At 42.3% G+C, this 21842-nt stretch overlaps 1 protein-coding gene across 3 annotated transcripts in view; it reads left to right on the top strand.

Annotated features, from left to right (window-relative positions):
- Positions 1 to 21842, top strand: part of LOC109884966 (tetraspanin-4) — a 115740-nt gene that overhangs the window by 74528 nt on the left and 19370 nt on the right. For all 3 annotated transcript variants that reach the window (XM_020476860.2, XM_031808364.1, XM_020476854.2), the window contains 2 exons: positions 9092 to 9283; positions 15949 to 16023. In XM_020476860.2, coding sequence (XP_020332449.1) covers positions 9092 to 9283; positions 15949 to 16023 — 267 coding nt within the window. The remainder of the gene's footprint in view (positions 1 to 9091; positions 9284 to 15948; positions 16024 to 21842) is intronic.

A 21842-nucleotide genomic window follows, 5' to 3' on the forward strand; every position in this document is an offset into this window, starting at 1 on the left:
TATTTATATTATTACTTTTTGGTTTGATTTCACTAAATGATCATGCTTCTGCTCCCCCTATGGTCATTCCACCTCACCCCCTCAACAGTCTTTACTCTGCCTCCACCCCATTTATTTATTCATCTCTGCCTCAGTTGTTATTATGAATATAGTGCTATTTCTATAGTTTTTGTTATTACAATTTTCATTCTTTTATTTCACTAGTTCTGCATGTTGGAGCTCGAAGCATATGAGTTTCACTGTACGCTGCAACCACACCTGCAACCCTGTGACTATTAAACAATCTGAATCAGTTTCAAACCGCCACTTGGCTATACTCTGAAAAAAGCTATGGTCTCAAGATGCAATGGTCTCAAGATGATGCAATGCATCCTTCTTTCCCTGGATTGCGTTCTTGTTAATGACAAGCGTTTAGATTTAGATTGAATTGGGACCTCTGTCTTGAATGAACCGCCGCCTGAGTGATAAATTGCATTTTATGGTCTCAAAACACTTTCCATTGTATATTAGGTAAATTACCCCATCCACCACCAATGTGTAGCACCTGCCGGAATACTCTTTCACGGTGGAGAACGAGGAGTAATGGTGTCTGTTTGGTAGCTAGGGATGATAACATGGCCAAGGTGGTGAAGAGGTTAGCTGCTAGCCGGGAGCTCTCTATTCACCATGAAGGGGAAACATTATAGTATTGGGGATGAGAGCATCTTAATATTCAAGGCCATTTAGCCTTTCAAGACAGTAGTAGGGGGATGTAGGATGTAGCTTGCTAGCACTACCAGGATATATTCAAGAGCTCCACTGGTCCTCAGGCTGTGTATCAGATGCTCTCTTGTGTGCCTCCATTTTTTGTTTTTGGGGGGGGGGGGGGATACAAATGCATGACTGATAGTTTGCCTCTAACAGTATTATTATTTATGAACCCTGGCTCTACTCTAGAAGGAGATACTGTATATTACTCTGCAACAACTGCAGAGTCCGTATAGTCATCGTTTTTTTGTCTATTCAAACGCTGAGAAAGCATTACTGGCTTTGCTGCTTTCTTCTGTCATAAATTACCGCCACACTTTTTTGTATGATGACACAAAATCACATCCTGAAACATGTGCTCCTTTGATGCTTTCTTACATTGCTTGGGAATAGGAGTGTCTAAGTTCCAATATCTGAGACCTGGATATAAATGCCAGATTTACCCACTAGCACAACAAACTATAAATGCATACCGAAAGCATTTTCCCTTTATCTATTCTAACTCCCACATATACAAACAGATTGTGGGAGATGTGACAGAGCGGAGGGACACATTTGGCAGATAATACATACAGCATTACTGTGGGGACTCCTGGATAGTGATCTATAACATCTGGAGTATAGAGATGATGTACTGAATACTGATATGTAAGAAGATACAAATCAGTAGCCTGGTCCCAGATCTGATTGTGCCGTCTTGCCAACTCCTATGGTCATTGTCATATAGGAGTTGGCAAGACCAAACAGATTATGGTAACAGGGTAAAAAAAACTGTTGTTTGGCACCAGTTTTAGCTATAGACACCAGAAGGCCTCAGGGGCGATTCAGCTCCCTCTTTCAACCCACTTAACAAAGAATGAACAATCTGCTTAGACTCACTAATTGTATTTAGCCTTTATTTAACTAGGCAAGTCAGTTAAGAACAAATTCTTATTTACAATGACGGCCTACTCCAGGCAAACCCCGACGACGCTGTGCCAATAGTGCGCCGCCCCTATGGGACTCCCAATCACAGCCGGATGTGATACAGCCTGGATTCGAAGCTGGCATTATAGTGACACCTTTAGCACTGAGATGTAGTGTCTTAGAACGCTGTGCCACTCGGGAGCCCAATCATTTGTCTTAGTTTGGTGTTGAACCAACTCGCTGCTAGTGAGAGATTCAAAAGGACGAGTCCTTTACTGAGTTGATGAATTAGTCCAATTAATCACTGGTAATTATGCAGAAGCATAATTACTGAACACCATTGCAATATTTTCCATGCCGAAAGTGGAATAAACAATTGGTTTTAATACACATCTACATCTGATTACAAATGTACTGGGTTTCTCTTAACGTTACAGAACTGCTGAGATGTAGCCTATAGTCTTTAAGTATGGTGAATTGTTCTTAGCTGCTTGCAAGAAACGACTTGCGGTGATCAACAACTTCAACATTTCATCAAATTCAGATTGAACCTGATCATGTGGGACCCAACCTGTCCCTTAACTGAATAGTCAATAAAAACCTTGATGTTATTTTTTTGGGGGGGGTAAATGCTCTGTTTTTACCACTGCTAGAAATCATCTCGCATTGTGCTGTAAAACGGCCTATCATCCAATTCATAACACTGCATGATGCATAATACCCCCTCTGCCAAAATACAGATTGGTTAGAAATAAATAGGGCTACATTTCAGTGCTGAGACCCTTTTGATATGCAGCTCGTCCACTAGCCACAACGCCTCTGTGGTGTCATGTAAACAACGAGACGCATCATTAGGCTCCCAACCGGTTCTTAATTCAAAATACTTGAAAATCACTAATGTAATGCACAAAAAGTAGGCTACCATTATGTCAGATCGTGATATGCACGTTCAAGTACTTTTTTATCTGGACACATAAGCGTGGACCAGAATGCCGTGTTCTCCCCACTATTTATGGTTCTGCAGTGAGAATTTACCATCTTCAGACAATGATTTTGTAACTTATTTGCAGATAATCGTTGTTTGAAGCTCAAAAAGCAGTAGTAGCAGTATGTAAATCAGGGAGCCACATGAACAGCTCTTTCAACGATGCGATTTACTTCCCAAAGTTCTTCAAAAAGAGCTGTTAGCTGGCAAACGACCCATTACTAGTATTTCTCCCCTCAAACGTTTTTGTCATGCGAATGTGAGTAGAAAAGTGGGGCAGTGTTTTAATCGTGCCGTATTTATGCAAATGTCTGGAATTAAGTTGTCTTGCCAATTGGGATGTTTAATTACATACATTTCCCCCGGGATATGATCTAGTTAATTGCCGATAAAGAGTGCGAGATTCCTAAGTTTAAGGTGAAATTTAGTACACCATGAGGAAAGGAAGGAGACATGTTGGTGCTGAAATTTTTTCAACTCTGGAAATCGGTCAATTGAAATAAATTAATCAGGCCCTAATCTATGGATTTCACATGACTGGGCAGGGGTGCAGCCATGGGTGGCCCTGAGGGGTCATAGGCCTACCCACTGGGGAGGCAGGCCCAGCCAATCAGAATGAGTTTTTCCAGCTGTCGAGGTGACTGGTCTCAGACGATCCCTGTAGGTGAAGAAGCCGGATGTGGAGGTCCTCGGCTGGCGTGGTTACACGTGGTCTGCGGTTTTGAGGCTGGTTGGACATACTGCCAAACAATGTTTGACGTTACATTTGGTGGAGAAATGAATATTTAATTCTCTGGCAACAGCTCTTGTGGACATTCCTGCAGTCAGCATGCCAATTGTACGCTCCCTCAACACTTGAGACATCTGTGGCATTGTGTTGTGTGACAAAACTACAAATTTGTGCACAACATTTTAGAGAAATAAGCTTTTTGTGCGTATGGAAAAATTCGGGGATCTTTTATTTCAGTCCATGAAACATGGGGCCAACACTTTATATGTTGCGTTTACATTTTTGTTCAGTATACATTTGTATCCAATTGTGTGCCGAGTTTGCCTTGCAGCATTGCACAGGCAGTTGCTGTGTGTTCTGTATACGTTGGACTTGACGGAAATAGTTGGTCAAAAACTGTGAATGTACAATTTTGTTACACATATATCCAGTAAAAAATTTGGATTATATAATTAAAAAAATTTGACTGCAGAATTCATGACGCATCATTGATGCAATGACACTTTTGGTCTGATTGAGGCTTAAGGGTCAAAGCGAAAATCGTCAGTAGAAACAAAAACAAAACGACTCCACACCCATTTTGGTAAAAATATAAGGGACGGTGCTGGAGAAATGTAACCACTCTCAAATTCATAGACATAGCTATGCATGCAAGGACTGAATATCCGTGATATCAAAATTATAGTTTTAAGCATGTTTTGAGGCTATATTGTGTTTGCTTACATTTACTTTGTTGACAAACATTGGAGTAAAACTAGTTTATATTTTGGGTTATGATGGGGTAAGACAATTGAACTAAGCTCATGAGATGTTTTATAAGTGATTTTCTCAAACACTCAGTAGGTACATATCATTAACTGTGACTGGCCACCTCTATTATGTTGCAAAATTCTAAATAGTGTTTTTTTACATTGGATAAAAGTAGAGACGTAGAACTACAAAATGTGACCCGTTTCAGGAAGCTACTGTAGGTGTATGTCGCACGTCACTACTTCACAGTTTCTTTTATAAAAAAATTTTGTTGTCAGAAATGCCTTATGGAACGTGAACTTTCATGTGCCTTAATAATAAAATTGTATGCCTTCTGTTGATATGAATACAATTGTTAAATTATGAGCCTAGTTAGTTTGAGCCACAGAAGAAGACAGGAACCTTCACGCTAGCCATGATTGGCTAAGATAATGGATGGGCTGGACATGCATAGAGATGAGTTCGGATTGGTCTTCCATGTAGCAATCGTCTGTCTATAACATGAGCTGCTCCGTATGTGTAGATGATCCTTGCTACTGCAGCTTTTTTGAAAGATATGTTAGCCATGGAGATCTGCAAAAGTGTTGCTACTGGTCTTAACAACATTGCTATTAATAAAGGTCAGTGTGGAAATGTTGTGATGGACTACTTTCTGCAATTACGTTCAAATGCCTCTCTTGTGAAGTAGTGACGTGCGACATACGCCTAGCTTCCTGAAACGGGTCACAATTTCTAAGTCAACAAAATGGATGTTGCAACTGCTGATTTCCCCTTTAAGATTGGGGTTAGGGCAGAGAGGAAGAGGTGAAGCAAGAGGGTTTATTCCGCACAAAATCTATGTTTAAGCAGATCATAGATTATTAGTAAGTGAGGAATTTTTGTATGGGGGGCGGGGAATAAAAACCAGTTGCAATTTTGATACGAGGCTTATTTGATCTAATAGAAGTTTCGTAACGTCTATTTTCGACAGACCAGATGTGCCATCTTTCCATATTTCTACACCTCTAAAAACATAGACATCAGATTATATTCCAAGCAATGAAACACCAGTTGAAAGTGATTTTATGGTATGTTCATGATGCCATGCCCTTATCAAAGCTTGAGTTGGCACAGCTCATCTTCTGGCTGAGATATGTCATAATGAAGGTTTTGTCGTTATACTTTCTCTCAAGCATGTGCTTTTCAATTTATAAGATTGTAGACTACATTGACATGGTTTGGAAATACAGTGCCTTGCGAAAGTATTCGGCCCCCTTGAACTTTGCGACCTTTTGCCACATTTCAGGCTTCAAACATAGAGATATAAAACTGTATTTTTTGTGAAGAATCAACAAGTGGGACACAATCATGAAGTGGAACGACATTTATTGGATATTTCAAACTTTTTTAACAAATCAAAAACTGAAAAATTGGGCGTGCAAAATTATTCAGCCCCCTTAAGTTAATACTTTGTAGCGCCACCTTTTGCTGTGATTACAGCTGTAAGTCGCTTGGGGTATGTCTCTATCAGTTTTGCACATCGAGAGACTGAAATGTTTTCCCATTCCTCCTTGCAAAACAGCTCGAGCTCAGTGAGGTTGGATGGAGAGCATTTGTGAACAGCAGTTTTCAGTTCTTTCCACAGATTCTCGATTGGATTCAGGTCTGGAATTTGACTTGGCCATTCTAACACCTGGATATGTTTATTTTTGAACCATTCCATTGTAGATTTTGCTTTATGTTTTGGATCATTGTCTTGTTGGAAGACAAATCTCCGTCCCAGTCTCAGGTCTTTTGCAGACTCCATCAGGTTTTCTTCCAGAATGGTCCTGTATTTGGCTCCATCCATCTTCCCATCAATTTTAACCATCTTCCCTGTCCCTGCTGAAGAAAAGCAGGCCCAAACCATGATGCTGCCACCACCATGTTTGACAGTGGGGATGGTGTGTTCTAGGTGATGAGCTGTGTTGCTTTTACGCCAAACATAAGTTTTGCATTGTTGCCAAAAAGTTCCATTTTGGTTTCATCTGACCAGAGCACCTTCTTCCACATGTTTGGTGTGTCTCCCAGGTGGCTTGTGGCAAACTTTAAACAACACTTTTTATGGATATCTTTAAGAAATGGCTTTCTTCTTGCCACTCTTCCATAAAGGCCAGATTTGTGCAATATACGACTGATTGTTGTCCTATGGACAGAGTCTCCCACCTCAGCTGTAGATCTCTGCAGTTCATCCAGAGTGATCATGGGCCTCTTGGCTGCATCTCTGATCAGTCTTCTCCTTGTATGAGCTGAAAGTTTAGAGGGACAGCCAGGTCTTGGTAGATTTGTAGTGGTCTGATACTCTGATACTCCATTTCAATATTATCGCTTGCACAGTGCTCCTTGGGATGTTTAAAGCTTGGGAAATATTTTTGTATCCAAATCCGGCTTTAAACTTCTTCACAACAGTATCTCGGACCTGCCTGGTGTGTTCCTTGTTCTTCATGATGCTCTCTGCACTTTTAACGGACCTCTGAGACTATCACAGTGCAGGTACATTTATACGGAGACTTGATTACACACAGGTGGATTGTATTTATCATCATTAGTCATTTAGGTCAACATTGGATCATTCAGAGATCCTCACTGAACTTCTGGAGAGAGTTTGCTGCACTGAAAGTAAAGGGGCTGAATAATTTTGCACGCCCAATTTTTCAGTTTTTGATTTGTTAAAAAAGTTTGAAATATCCAATAAATGTCGTTCCGCTTCATGATTGTGTCCCACTTGTTGTTGATTCTTCACAAAAAGATACAGTTTTATATCTTTATGTTTGAAGCCTGAAATGTGGCAAAAGGTCGCAAAGTTCAAGGGGGCCGAATACTTTCGCAAGGCACTGTAGCTATAGAACTGCCGTTGTTTTACTTTTGATAGTTACTTTTTTGTTGTTGCTTTTATTTGTTTTCATTTTACCACAAGGACATCTATAGCATAACACCATCAGCATTTTATTTCACCTTTATTTAACCAGGTTTGGAAAGTTGAGAACAAGTTCTCATTTACAATTGTGACCTGGCCAAGATAAAGCAAAGCCGTTCGACACATACAACAACACAGAGTTACATATGGAGTAAAACAAACATACAGTCAATAATACAGTAGAAAAAATAAGTCTATATACGATGTGAGCAAATGAGGTGAGATAAGGGAGGTAAAGGCAAAAAAAAGGCCATGGTGGTGAAGTAAATACAATATAGCAAGTAAAACATGTGAACATGGTCCCTAGCTGTGTGTTGCCGCTCTCCATGTTGTCTGTTGTCTGTAGCTTGTGAGGTGTGGAAACACTTTGTTGCTTTTATGAATTTTGTCTTGCTGCTTTTTGTTTTATGCTGCTCTGTCTGTATGCTACGTCTTGCTTGTCCTATGTTGCTCTGTCTGTATGCTATGTCTTGCTTGTCCTATGTTGCTATGTCTTGCTTGTTCTATGTTGCTATTGTCTATATTGTAATTGTTTTTAATAACCTGCCCAGGGACTGCGGTTGAAAATTAGCCGGTTGGCTAAAACCGGCACTTTTACTGAAATGTTGATTAATGTGCACTGTCCCTGTAAAAATAAAAATAAACTCAAACTCAAAACACTGGAATGGTAGATTTGCAGTGGAAGAATGTGCAAAGTAAAGATAGAAATAATGGGGAGCAAAATAAATAAATACAGTAGGGGAAGAGGTAGTTGTTTGGGCTAAATTATAGATGGGTTATGTGCAGTTTAATTTAACAAAAGTAAGTGCTCGAGTATAACCAACACACTGAATAATACTAATTGATTGAAAGGGACTGCAGTCTGGCCTCACAATGAATAGCCTTTGAGAGTTTTCTTTTTCTCAGCAAATTAACTCTTAAAAGTACTATGACATTGAGTGTACATCCCAAATGGCACCCTATTCCCTAAGTAGTGCACTACTTTTGACCTGGTCACATAAAGCTCTGGTCAAAAGTTGTGCACTATATAGGGAATAGGGTGCCATTTGGGACGCAAGCAGCGTCTCACATAGAACACCATGGATTCATGAACCATGAAAAGAGGAGTGTAGTCTCATAAGGAGGGCAGACGGGAGCCTTCACAGAACTCCCGAGATCATTTTCCTATCATCCCTCTAGTCTGATCTGTACATCTCTCTCCATCACATTTTCAGGGTTAGAGGGCAGTCCACATACTGTGGCTGTCAGTATGAGGCCCTCTCAGCAGCAGTATGTTATGGAGATGTTGTACTAACAGAGGCACAGAGCATGTGATATTTAAGTATGACATTGTACCAACTGAGGCACAGAGCATGTAAAGTGCTACTGTATGTGTCGATAACATAGGGCCTTGGAGCACATAGGGCCTTGGAGCATGTCTGTTTTAACTTGGCATTGTTATTTCATGTACATTAATGCAGTACCCTGTCTGTCTCTGTCTACCAAATGCTCGGTCTTTTCACTCTCTTCTTTCCTCTCTCTCTCTCCTTTCCTATCGCTCTCCCTCTCTCTGACTATGATGCCCTTCTGACTTCTCTCTCAGGGGTATGAGGAGAGACAGCGGTATAATCATCTTCTAATTCCCAGCTGTTCTAATATTCTGATCATGGTGGATGGTGATGGATGACTTGCACCAACCTGTCTTAAGTGATTGGAGTGGCAGCACACAACGCTTCAGAGCAGTTTTATTCATGACCTGCCCTACTTTGAGCTCAAGAGCTGATTAAAAAGATCTGCTGTTGTGCTACAGTTGGGAATAGAAGTGCGGGAGAAAAACAATAATCACATATTTAGCCATGCAAATCGAGTCCTCTAGTCTTGGTTGAGCATGCCGGGCAATGCATTTCCTGGCATCGCCTTGGGATTGAGTGTGTTGTGTTTAAATGTATATGTGTGCACCAAATAATCCTGTTGTGTTTTTTGTTTATGCTACTCACTTTCAAAAAAAATTCTTTCTTTCTTCCTTTGTCTTTCTCTCTCCTCCTTCTTTCTCTGACAGTTGGGGGGTTGTGGAATACTGGGCGTGGGGGTATGGCTGTCAGTGACCCAGGGCAACTTTGCCACACTCTCCTCATCCCTCCCATCCCTATCAGCAGCCAATCTACTCATTGCGGTCGGGACCATCATCATGGTGATTGGTTGCCTCGGCTGTGTCGGAGCTGTCAAAGAAAGTCGTCCGCTATTGCTGAGTGTGAGTATCTAACAAAGAGTATCTGCCACTCTTGTTGACAAAAATAACCGTGATAATTAGTTTTTATACACATTCCCATTTCTGCAGTAAGCATCATGTTATATTCACATTTTTTAAATTGTAATTTAGCAGATGCTTTCATCCAAAGCAACATACAGATGTCAACATCAACAGACAGTGACATATTATGTAGTTTCAGTATATGCGGCCCATGCGGGAACATTAGACCAGCATTCATAACTCCAAGCACCATGAAGATCTTTCCATTAAAAACACTATTTCAAGTCATAATTGTCTCTGGTTGCCAAGAACAAGTCTCGCATCGTATAACAAACCATATAGTTTGATTTACTTCGAATGACTAAAAGTCTGTTAACTTAGCCTTTAAACCTAGCAATTAAATAAAGTTTGACAGCAGCGCAGCAGGTGGCTCAATTACTGGCCCCATGGGACCGACCATCAAACATATCGTAGCGCTAAAGCCCATCATTAGTATCAGCCTTGACATTCTCCCAGAATGCCTAGCCGGTTGGACCGCTGTGTCGATTTGATAGGAAGACGATGTTCGCAAAGGCTTTTTCGCAGCGACTGACGAATCATCTTGAGCCTTCACATCGATTTCGAAATAGACAGCTCTAACCCTCTGCTTTCATTAGAAGAGCAATTAGAGATTTGATAACTGAACTGATCATTGAGGGGAAATAGATTAAGATTGGACCGTGCTAATTGTTGAAGTGCTGTGGTGCTTCGTGCCTGATATGTATTGGGATTAAAAGTAATACGGTTGAGTGGTAATTTGTAACATGGCAATAACTTGTTGTGGGCGGCATTTTACTACAGTTGTGTACTGAACGTCTTGTCAGTCTATTAGTGAGGATATGTTTTCATGTTTTATTCCATTATCTCCATGAGATTCATTGGAGAATACACAGCTTTTTTCCAATATCCACACTAGTAGATCACTTAGAATGCATGCCAATTACATTGATTCATTCTAAGTGATACAGGATGTGATTATGGACATGTAGCCTTGCCAGTGGCAATTTTAGCATGTAAATCTTGGCGGGGCAAAAAAACAAACATGTTTTTAGATGCATGCCAGCAAACCCACTAAACAATACAGTAATTGCACTATAACGGTGACAAACGGTGCCCACACACTTTTAGTGCCTAGATAAAGCTGTCCCAACAGCAGAGTCCCAACACCTTACCACTGCTACACCTGGCTTTCAGGGGAGCCTTGTCTTGCAGCAAAATAGTTAATTCTGTCACACCTTCTCCCGCTCTCCTTCTCTGGTGCTTGAGGGCGCCAGGCTGCCCTTAATTTCGCACACCTGTCACCATCATTAAGCGCAGCAGCAAAATATTAGACTCACCTGGACTTCATTACTTTGTTGATTACCCCCTCTATATCTGTCTGCTCCTCAGTTTGTTCCCTGTGTCAGCATTGATGTTGTTATTTTTCCCCTTTCTAGACTCGGTTCCTGTTCTGTCTCATGTCCATTGTTTATTAAATGTTCTCCCTGTACCCTCATCTCCAGCTTCGATCCTCACACATTCAGCCTCATTTACTGCTTTTGAAAAAAACATAGCTGATATCAAATCAAATGTATTTATATAGCCCTTCGTAAATCAGCTGATATCTCAAAGTGCTGTACAGAAACCCAGCCTAAAACCCCAAACAGCAAGCAATGCAGGTGTAGAAGCACGGTGGCTAGGAAAAACTCCCTAGAAAGGCCAAAACCTAGGAAGAAACCTAGAAAGGAACCAGGCTATGAGAGGTGGCCAGTCCTCTTCTGGCTGTGCCGGGTGGAGATTATCACAGAACATGGCCAAGATGTTCAAATGTTCATAAATGACCAGCATGGTCAAATAATAATAATCACAGGCAGAACAGTTGAAACTGGAGCAGCAGCACGGCCAGGTGGACTGGGGACAGCAAGGAGTCATCATGTCAGGTAGTCCTGAGGCATGGTCCTAGGGCTCAGGTTCTCCGAGAGAGAGAAAGAAAGAGAGAAAGAGAGAATTAGAGGGCATACTTAAATTCACAGGACACCGGATAGGACAGGAGAAGTACTCCAGATATAACAAACTGACCCTAGCCCCCCAACACATAAACTACTGCAGCATAAATACTGGAGGGTGAGACAGGAGGGGTCAGGAGACACTGTGGCCCCATCCGAGGACACCCCCGGACAGGGCCAAACAGGAAGGATATAACCCCACCCACTTTGCCAAAGCACAGCCCCCACACCACTAGAGGGATATCTTCAACCACCAACTTACCATCCTGAGACGAGGCCGAGTATAGCCCACAAAGATCTCCGCCACGGCACAACCCAAGGGGGTTGATATGGCTTACTTGCTTAAACAAATGTGGTTTCTACTGACAATTGAGACATACAAACTATGGCATAGTACACAGAGTCAGAACCGTTGGATAAATAAAGGGGGCATATGAGCAGACAATGAAAGCTCTTACCATAGTCAATGATTATATTTATCTAAAACAGCCTATACATGTGCACCACCAAGTCAGGACTGTAGGCAAAATTTGGAGGGGAAAAGGGACTAAATTATTAGGGTGAGGCACATGTGCTACTACAGCTTACTGCACAACTTACACTTAGTATTACTTTCTTACTGTAGCTACAGTATACATATCTCCCTGGATTATTACATCATTTATGCAGCAGCGTACAATACATTTTTGGACTCAACTTGTTGTGCTGTGCCCACTTGAACAGGAAGTTGGCGCGGCGGTTTTACTTTTTAAACCTTTATTTAACTAGGTAAGTCAGTTAAAAACAAATTCTTATTCTCAATGACGACCTAGGAACAGTGGGTTAACTGTCTGTTCAGGGGCAGAACGACAGATTTGTACCATGTCAGCTCGGGGGTTTGAACTTGCAGACTTCCGGTCCAACATTCTAACCACTAGGCTACCCTGCCGCCCCATTGCGAAGAGCTGCTGGCAAACACAGGAAAGGGCTGTTTGAATGAATGCTTACAAGCCTGCTGCTGCCTACCACCGCTCAGTCAGACTGCTCTATCAAATATTGAATCATAGACTTAATTATAATATAATAAACACACAGAAATACAAGCCTTAGGTCATTCATTTGGTCAAATCCGGAAACTTTCATTTCGAAAACAAAACGTTTATTCTTTCAGTGAAATACGGAACCGTTCCTTATTTTATCGAACGGGTGGCATCCCTAAGTCTAAATATTGCTGTCACATTGCACAACCTTCAATGTTATGTCAAAATTATGTACAATTCTGGAACATGTATTTCTTTGGAAGGAATGGTCTTCACACAGTTCGCAACGAGCCAGGCTGCCCAAACTGCTGCATATACCCTGACTCTGCTTGCACAGAACGCAAGAGAAGTGACACAATTTCCCTAGTTAACATTTCACTAAATATGCAGGTTTAAAAAAATCTATACTTGTGTATTGATTTTAAGAAAGGCATCAATGTTGATGGTTAGGTACGTTGGTGCAACAACAGTGCTTTTTTCGCGAATGCGCTTGTTAAATCATCACCTGTTTGGCGAAGTAGGCTGTGATTCGGTGATAAATTAACAGGCACCGCATTGATTATTTGCAATGAAGGACAAGCTAGATAAACTAGTAATATCATCAACCATGTGTAGTTAACTAGTGATTATGTTAAGATTGATTGTTTTTTATAAGATATGTTTAATGCTAGCTAGCAACTTACCTTGGCTCATTGCTGCACTCGCATAACAGGTAGTCAGCCTGCCACTCAGTCTCCTCGTGGAGTGCAATGTAATCGGCCATAATCGGCGTCCAAAAATGCAGATGACCAATTGTTATGAAAACTTGAAATCGGCCCTACTTTCAAGACAACTGGGATCTTGGAAAAATGTATGGAGTAAAAAGTACATTATTTTCCAAAAATAAAATAGTAAAGTACAGATACCCCCCAAAAACGACTGAAGTAGTGCTTCAAAGTATTTTTTACTTATGTACTTTACAACACTGGTGTAAACAAATGTTTAACGACATATGAGTAGTTTTAGAATGGCCTATGAATGTCAAATGTGGTCCCTGCGATCCACTATAGGTAGATAAAAATGAGGTGCCGGTAATATGGGTCAGGTCATTTGACCTGGTTGGTCTATAAGCAAGCCGTTTCCGCTGTAGTAATGGTGCAACCATGACGCCATCGAATCTGCACTCGCCTTATCATTACAACAATTATTATCTGAGAGATATTTTCCATGTTGCACAGTGCTCCCAAAATAACACTCCTGGTCGCATACGAACCAATTGGTTGCACTTTAGAGCCCTGTCTGCGGCTAATAACAGCCTCTCTGGAAGCTTCTACCTCCACCACAGACTCACTGCATTAAGTCACAGTCCAGGAGTTAAATCTCTACTAAATCTCTATGGGTGTGAAATGAGACGTGCAAGACTAGCCCCAGGTCAAAGGTGATGAGCGGAAGGTTGGGTTTTAGTTAGTGGGCCGGAATCTGACATTGGTGCAATCTTTAAAAACACCACAGCATTGCATTCGCGTAGCCCATCCTTTCAGATCAGTGGCTACACAACAAAGCAAAAGGGCCGCCAGTCGAGAGTAATTTGGGACCTGGCACATTTGTAACCTTCCCACCACCCTAAGTTAGTTATCGGTCCGACGTAGCTGGATTCCTAAAGGTATTGATTTGGGAGGCACCGTCTCACAGTGGCATGCCTTCAGTTTCTCCCTCTTCCGTCTATCAACAAAGACCCTCGGTAGCTTTCATGCTGAATGGGAATCACAGAGAGTCGATAAACCGCCCGAGATCAATGGTCGACCAGCAGTTTCATTATAGTTCTCCTCATCGCTCTCACTGCCAAGGCATTGATCTCCACTAAACTAGGATATCATCAAAGCCTGACGAGAGGAGAAACAAGTCATAGCATAAATAACAGGGCTGGTTTGGCTACTGTAGTGGGGGCTACCCTCACAGCCACATACTTTTGTTGTTTTTACATGTACATAAAGTCACCAGCAGTAGTGAGGCATTAAGTGGATGACAAAGGCTTTGCAATACCTAGTCAGTTGCACAACTGAATGCGTCTTCCACATTTAACCCAACCCCTCTGAATCAGAGAGGCTGCCTTAATTGACATCCATGTTATCCACACCCAGGGAGCAGTTGTTGTTGGTCAACTGCCATGCTCAAGGGCAGAACAGCCCATTTTTCCACCTTGGGGATTTGAACCAGGAACCTTTCGGTTACTGGCCCACCGGTCTTATTCGCTAGGCTACCTGCCGTCCTAACATTGGCTAAGCTCAATGTTGCTTGTTGGTTCACTCAGCAGCATGTGGTTCTCATTCTGTGGCATGGGAATGAGTCAACTATCAACTTGATTGATGGATTGCCTGCTATCACATTACAACCAATATCATGTCAGACTGAGACGTTTTAGAGGGAAGGAGGTTTTGGCAGTAGATATGATTGCCGTTCAATTACCGACTCCCTACCTGACATCCTCTCTAACTGACAGCCAATTGGTTTTCTAACTTCCATCTTAATTGAAGCAACTCATTCTGTTTCTCTGTTTCTAATTTCCTTAATTGTTGAATTGTATTTGGTTTCGACTTCGGTATATTGCAAGAGTACTTTTTTGTCTGATGTCGGCTACAAATTCCATTTGGTTTGTATGAGTTCAGGAGGAGAGAGGGAGGGAGAGAGAGAGAGAGAGTCAGCGAGAGAGAGAGATGAAGTGCACTAGGGCAGAAACCTTTTGGCTGGTGAGAAAATAAAATAAATCACGCAATGACTACGTCGAGCTTGTGACTCGACAAATTTGTTGGATGCATTTGCTGTTTGTTTTGGTTGTGATTCAGATTATTTTGTGCACAATAGAAATGAATGGTAAATAATGTATTGTGTCATTTTGGAGTCCCTTTTATTGTAAATTGTAAATAAGAATATAATATGTTTCTAACCACTTCTACATTAATGTGGGCGCTAAACATGATTATGGATCATCCTAAATGAATCGTGAATAATGATGAGTGGGAAAGTTTCAGATGCAAATAATACCCCAAAGACATGTTAACCTCTCACCATTACAATAACAGGGGGTGTGATATTTGTCACATGATGTAATCATTGCATGTTATGAATATGGGACCAAATACTTAACTTTTTAGTACTTTAATAGACAAGTGAATTCCTCCCAATACTTTTGGTCCCCTAAAATGGGGGTACTATGTACAAAAAGTGCTTTAATTTCTAAACTGTTCAAAACGATAATGGATAAAAATGCCCTCAAATGAAAGCTAACAGTCTGCACTTTAACCTCTTAGTCATTGTATCAATTTAAATCCAAAGTGCTGGAGTACAGAGCCAAATACATGTGTCACTATATATATAAGGCAGAATGATCTAAAGGCGTTCGATCTCCCATGTCTCCTGAACTCACTCTTCCTGACAGTTTGTCTGTCCTGCTCCCCTGTCTCACCGCTCTTCCTTTCTCAAGTTAAATCTCATATTACACAGGCATATAATATGTCTCTGGCGAGCATTTCCTGGGCCTGATGGGTCAACTCATAAAAATCTCTCTCTCTCTCTCTCTCTCTCTCTCTCTCTCTCTCTCTCTCTCTCTCTCTCTCTCTCTCTCTCTCTATCTATCTATCTACAGTTCTTCATCCTCCTTCTGCTGATCTTCTTCTTGGAGATTCTGTCCATCATGCTCTTCTTTGTTTACCAAGACCAGGTAAGGCGACGTCTCACTATTTTTATTGTGGTTGATTCCAGTACCGTTAAAGTCTCACAGAATGTAATAATATAAACTCAGCAAAAAAAGAAAAGTCCCCTTTTCAGGACCCTGTCTTTAAAAGATAATTCGTAAAAACCCAAATAACTTCACAGATGTGGCCAGGACAATACATTGCAATGTCCGTACTGTGAGACACCTAAGACAGCGCTACAGGGAGACAGGACGGACATCTGATCGTCCTCGCAGTGGCAGACCACGTGTAATAACACCTGCACAGGATCAGTACATCCGAACAACACGGGACAGGTACAGCCGCGCCCTCAGAGCATGCGCAGACCAGCTGGCCGGTGTGTTTACGGACATATTCAATCAATCCCTATACCAGTCTGCTGTTCCCACATGCTTCAAGAGGGCCACCATTGTTCCTGTTCCCAAGAAAGCTAAGGTAACTGAGCTAAACGACTACCGCCCCGTAGCACTCACTTCCGTCATCATGAAGTGCTTTGAGAGACTAGTCAAGGACCATATCACCTCCACCCTACCTGACACCCTAGACCCACTCCAATTTGCTTACCGCCCAAATAGGTCCACAGACGATGCAATCTCAACCACACTGCACACTGCCCTAACCCATCTGGACAAGAGGAATACCTATGTGAGAATGCTGTTCATTGACTACAGCTCGGCATTCAACACCATAGTACCCTCCAAGCTCGTCATCAAGCTCGAGACCCTGGGTCTCGACCCCGCCCTGTGCAACTGGGTACTGGACTCCCTGACGGGCCGCCCCCAGGTGGTCAGGGTAGGCAACAACATCTCCTCCCCGCTGATCCTCAACACTGGGGCCCCACAAGGGTGCGTTCTGAGCCCTCTCCTGTACTCCCTGTTCACCCACGACTGCGTGGCCACGCACGCCTCCAACTCAATCATCAAGTTTGTGGACGACACAACAGTGGTAGGCTTGATTACCAACAACGACGAGACGGCCTACAGGGAGGAGGTGAGGGCCCTCGGAGTGTGGTGTCAGGAAAATAACCTCACACTCAACGTCAACAAAACTAAGGAGATGATTGTGGACTTCAGGAAACAGCAGAGGGAACACCCCCCTATCCACATCGATGCAACAGTAGTGGAGAGGGTAGCAAGTTTTAAGTTCCTCGGCATACACATCACAGACAAACTGAATTGGTCCACTCACACAGACAGCATCGTGAAGAAGGCGCAGCAGCGCCTCTTCAACCTCAGGAGGCTGAAGAAATTCGGCTTGTCACCAAAAGCACTCACAAACTTCTACAGATGCACAATCGAGAGCATCCTGGCGGGCTGTATCACCGCCTGGTACAGCAACTGCTCCGCCCTCAACCGTAAGGCTTTCCAGAGGGTAGTGAGGTCTGCACAACGCATCACCGGGGGCAAACTACCTGCCCTCCAGGACACCTACACCACCCGATGTTACAGGAAGGCCATAAAGATCATCAAGGACATCAACCACCCGAGCCACTGCCTGTTCACCCCGCTATCATCCAGAAGGCGAGGTCAGTACAGGTGCATCAAAGCTGGGACCGAGAGACTGAAAAACAGCTTCTATCTCAAGGCCATCAGACTGTTAAACAGCCACCACTAACATTGAGTGGCTGCTGCCAACACACTGACACTGACTCAACTCCAGCCACTTTAATAATGGGAATTGATGGGAAATTATGTAAATATATCACTAGCCACTTTAAACAATGCTACCTTATATAATGTTACTTACCCTACATTATTCATCTCATATGCATACGTATATACTGTACTCTATATCATCGACTGTATCCTTATGTAATACATGTATCACTAGCCACTTTAACTATGCCACTTTGTTTACATACTCATCTCATATGTATATACTGTACTCGATACCATCTACTGTATCTTGCCTATGCTGCTCTGTACCATCACTCATTCATATATCCTTATGTACATATTCTTTATCCCCTTACACTGTGTATAAGACAGTAGTTTTGGAATTGTTAGTTAGATTACTTGTTGGTTATTACTGCATTGTCAGAACTAGAAGCACAAGCATTTCGCTACACTCGCATTAACATCTGCTAACCATGTGTATGTGACAAATAAAATTTGATTTGATTTGATTTGGATGGCAACAACAACTGCCCGAGTTACACCAGGAATGGACAATCCTTCCATCAGTGCTCAGACTGTCCGCAATAGACTGAGAGAGGCTGGACTGGGGGCTTGTAGGCCTGTTGTAAGGTAGGTCCTCACCAGACATCACCGGCAACAACGTCGCCTATGGGCACAAACCCACCTTTGCTGGACAGGACAGGACTGGCAAAAAGTGCTCTTCACTGACGAGTCGCGGTTTTGTCTCACCAGGGGTGATGGTCGGATTCGTATTTATTGTCGAAGGAATGAGCGTTACACCGAGGCCTGTACTCTGGAGCGGGATCGATTTGGAGGTGGAGGGTCTGTCATGGTGTGTCACAGCATCATCGGACTGAGCTTGTTGTCATTGCAGGCAACCTCAACGCTGTGCGTTACAGGGAATACATCCTCCTCCCTCATGTGGTACCCTTCCTGCAGGCTCATCCTGACATGACCCTCCAGCATGACAATGCCACCAGCCATACTGCTCATTCTGTGCGTGATTTCCTGCAAGACAGGAATGTCAGTGTTCTGCCATGGCCAGCGAAGAGCCCGGATCTCAATCCTATTGAGCACGACTGGGACCTGTTGGATCGGAGGGTGAGGGCTAGGGCCATTCCCCCCAGAAATGTCCAGGAACTTGCAGGTGCCTTGGTGGAAGAGTGGGGTAACATCTCACAGCAAGAACTGGCAAATCTGGTGCAGTCCATGAGGAGGAGGTGCACTGCAGTACTTAATGCAGCTGGTGGCCACACCAGATAATGACTGTTACTTTTGATTTTAACCCCCCCTTTGTTCAGGGACACATTATTCCATTTATGTTAGTCACATGTCTGTGGAACTGGATTGAAAAGTAGAGGAGCATTGGCTTTTCAACATAAATACATCTCTACACATCAGAGCATTTCCAACTTGGGAAGGGATTAATAATAAAATTCGCACACACACACACATACATCCTGCTCCTACATACACACCAGTACACTGGCATGCACAGACACAATAGTACAATTCACAGCATTTCAAATTCAATCCATCTAAACAAGCGGTGCGCCAATAACGGGACGCCCTCCAATCTATCGGCCACGGCTAATCCATTATGCATGACTTGTGGCATCCTCGCTACCCCGAGGGCCAGGGCCAAGGCCGTTGGTGTCTACAGTCTCCGCCTGTACCTTTTAGTAAATAATGATCCTACCCTTTGATATTTTTCTCCTCCCTCTTTATTTCCTTTGAGTGTATTTGATTTTTTTCCCACACTCATACTGTGTATAGCTTTTTATCTGTGGTTATGTAATAAAACCCATACAGGCTCTGTTAAATCTGAATCCTCTGCCCCACAGCCATTATAATCCTTTGGTTTGTCTCACTTGGTGTGTAATTCTAGAAGAGTTCCTGGATTGGTAGCATCTTCCTGGGCTTTCAGCCATTTATATCCCTTCCGCTATGGATGTCAGTCCCCACCCTAGTCCCTATGTCTGATCCCCTATCCTCCATTCCGGATCCGAATGATTCAGTTTAATTTCTTAATTGTTCTACACAAAGCAGTGCAATGAGAAACTGGGTAAAAGACCGGTGCACTGTAAAAGCCAGGCGTGCTGTAGGACTTAAGAAAGAAATGAAGAAAGAAAAGGGAATGGTCCTCCAGCGGCTAGTTTAAATGGACTCTACGATGTTCTTCAACCGCAGGGCCATTCCATATGTACATAAGAGAGTTACATGTTAATGTTATTGTTGGGAAGGCTATGTTCTTTTTTTTTTAAACATTGTTTTCCATTACGGGCACTGGAAGGCAGATGTGTGTGCTGGCTTTTATTTCAGCCCAGCACTAAACACACGATTCAGCAAGGTCATAGTGGTCAAATGAGTTGGCGCATGACGTTAATGGTTATGTCAACTTGCGTTATCGCAAAATGTATCAGTTACCGCTGGAAATCTGAGTTACAAAAACAGTGTACAGTCTGTTGCTGCCCTATTTCAGAAATATTCAACCTACCAGTCACGTTGATTCAACATAAATGAGAAAGTACGAAATAATGAGGAAACTTTACCCAGAGAGCTGATTTCTGATCCTTCATCAGTATTCTGTTGCCGGGTCTCATTCCCACAACACCGCTACTCCACTGATGGCCTTGAACATTCCCATCTGTTCCTTCAACACATCAGCGCGTGCCACCTAATGCCAGCCTACAGCTGCCAACCTTGCCATCTTTGACTGACTTCAATAACTAAACTAAAATGTGCTCCCCTCGGGTTCCCCAAGACCAGGATTGGGAAACGCTGACCTAGTCTCATCACCACCTAATCAAATAGGGTCATTAAAAAAGTTACAGCAGCCAGGCAGGGGTTCCTTTCCAAGTAGGAAACCGTGTCGGTCAAACCAATTACTGTAGGAAAATGGTGATCCGTACATTGTCCATATTAGGACAGACTCACATGCCCATGGATGTTATCAGAGTCACCTGGAGTTGGTGTCAGTCACTTTCAGTTGGTATACACATTATATAATGTTTTTTTTTTAATCATTTATTAGTTTACAATATGATTAATTCATTAATATTTGTAAAGAATGTGACTCAAATGAAAGACAGTGACATTTTCTCCAATGTGTGGCACAACTCAGTTTGTTGTATATAATAGTAAGGATCACATTTCTTACATAAACAAGGTGCACATTTTAACCTCAGCAGCATGGGACTGAGGATCAATGTAGCAATTTGAAATTGAGTCATGTAACCACTTCCTGAATACATTTCAAGCATGGAGAAGTTTCATTTCGTGCTGAGAGAAACTTTTGATTGGTAAAACACACTACTAATCATAGTGATTCACCCATTAAATTAATGGCGACATGAAATTACTAATTCATTGGACTACCTACAAAACATAAAATGTTCTGTTCTTTGTGTGAAAAGGAGAAACCCATTGTTAAAATCCTGTAGGGGTGTTGACAGCAAAAACAAAAACACCTGGGTTCAAACAGTATTTGTTTTGCTTCAAACACTTTAGCTGGACTTCTGGCACTCCAGGCAGGATCAACTGGCACTCAGGCAGTGTCACGCCCTGACCGTAGATTGCTTTTGTAGATTGTTTCTATTTTTAGTTTGGTCAGGGTGTGATGTGGGTGGGTATTCTATGTTTTGTTCTATGTTTGTATTTCTATGTGTTTGGCCTGGTATGGTTCCCAATCAGAGGCAGCTGTCAATCGTTGTCTCTGATTTAGAACGATACTTAGGCAGCCTGGTTCTGCCCTTGAGTTGTAGTTGTTTTCTGTTTCGTATCTGTACCATGCAGAACTGTTTTGTGTTGGTCTATTTTTGTTATTTTGGTCTTAGTGTTCTGAGTTTAAATAAATATCAACATGGACACATATTGGTTCAATCCTTCATACTCCTCCTCAGACGAAGAGGACAGCCGTTACAGGCAGGCTCAACCAATCGCTCAAAATACAAATACTAAACTATTTGAACCCACGTCTGGTAAAAGTATCTGTTGATTTAAACTTCATAGAATTCAATATTGCAATCAGGTTGAGATAAAACCATAATACAATAAGTAGAATTGGAGCAAAGCAGCATTGAGGAAAATAGACTGTGGAAAACAAAACGTGAACAGCTCCTGTCAATGTTTCCCTATGAATAAATATGAATACATATGAATGCATTTGA

Source organism: Oncorhynchus kisutch, linkage group LG3, assembly GCF_002021735.2.
Source record: "Oncorhynchus kisutch isolate 150728-3 linkage group LG3, Okis_V2, whole genome shotgun sequence".
Taxonomy (NCBI): Eukaryota; Metazoa; Chordata; class Actinopteri; order Salmoniformes; family Salmonidae; genus Oncorhynchus; species Oncorhynchus kisutch.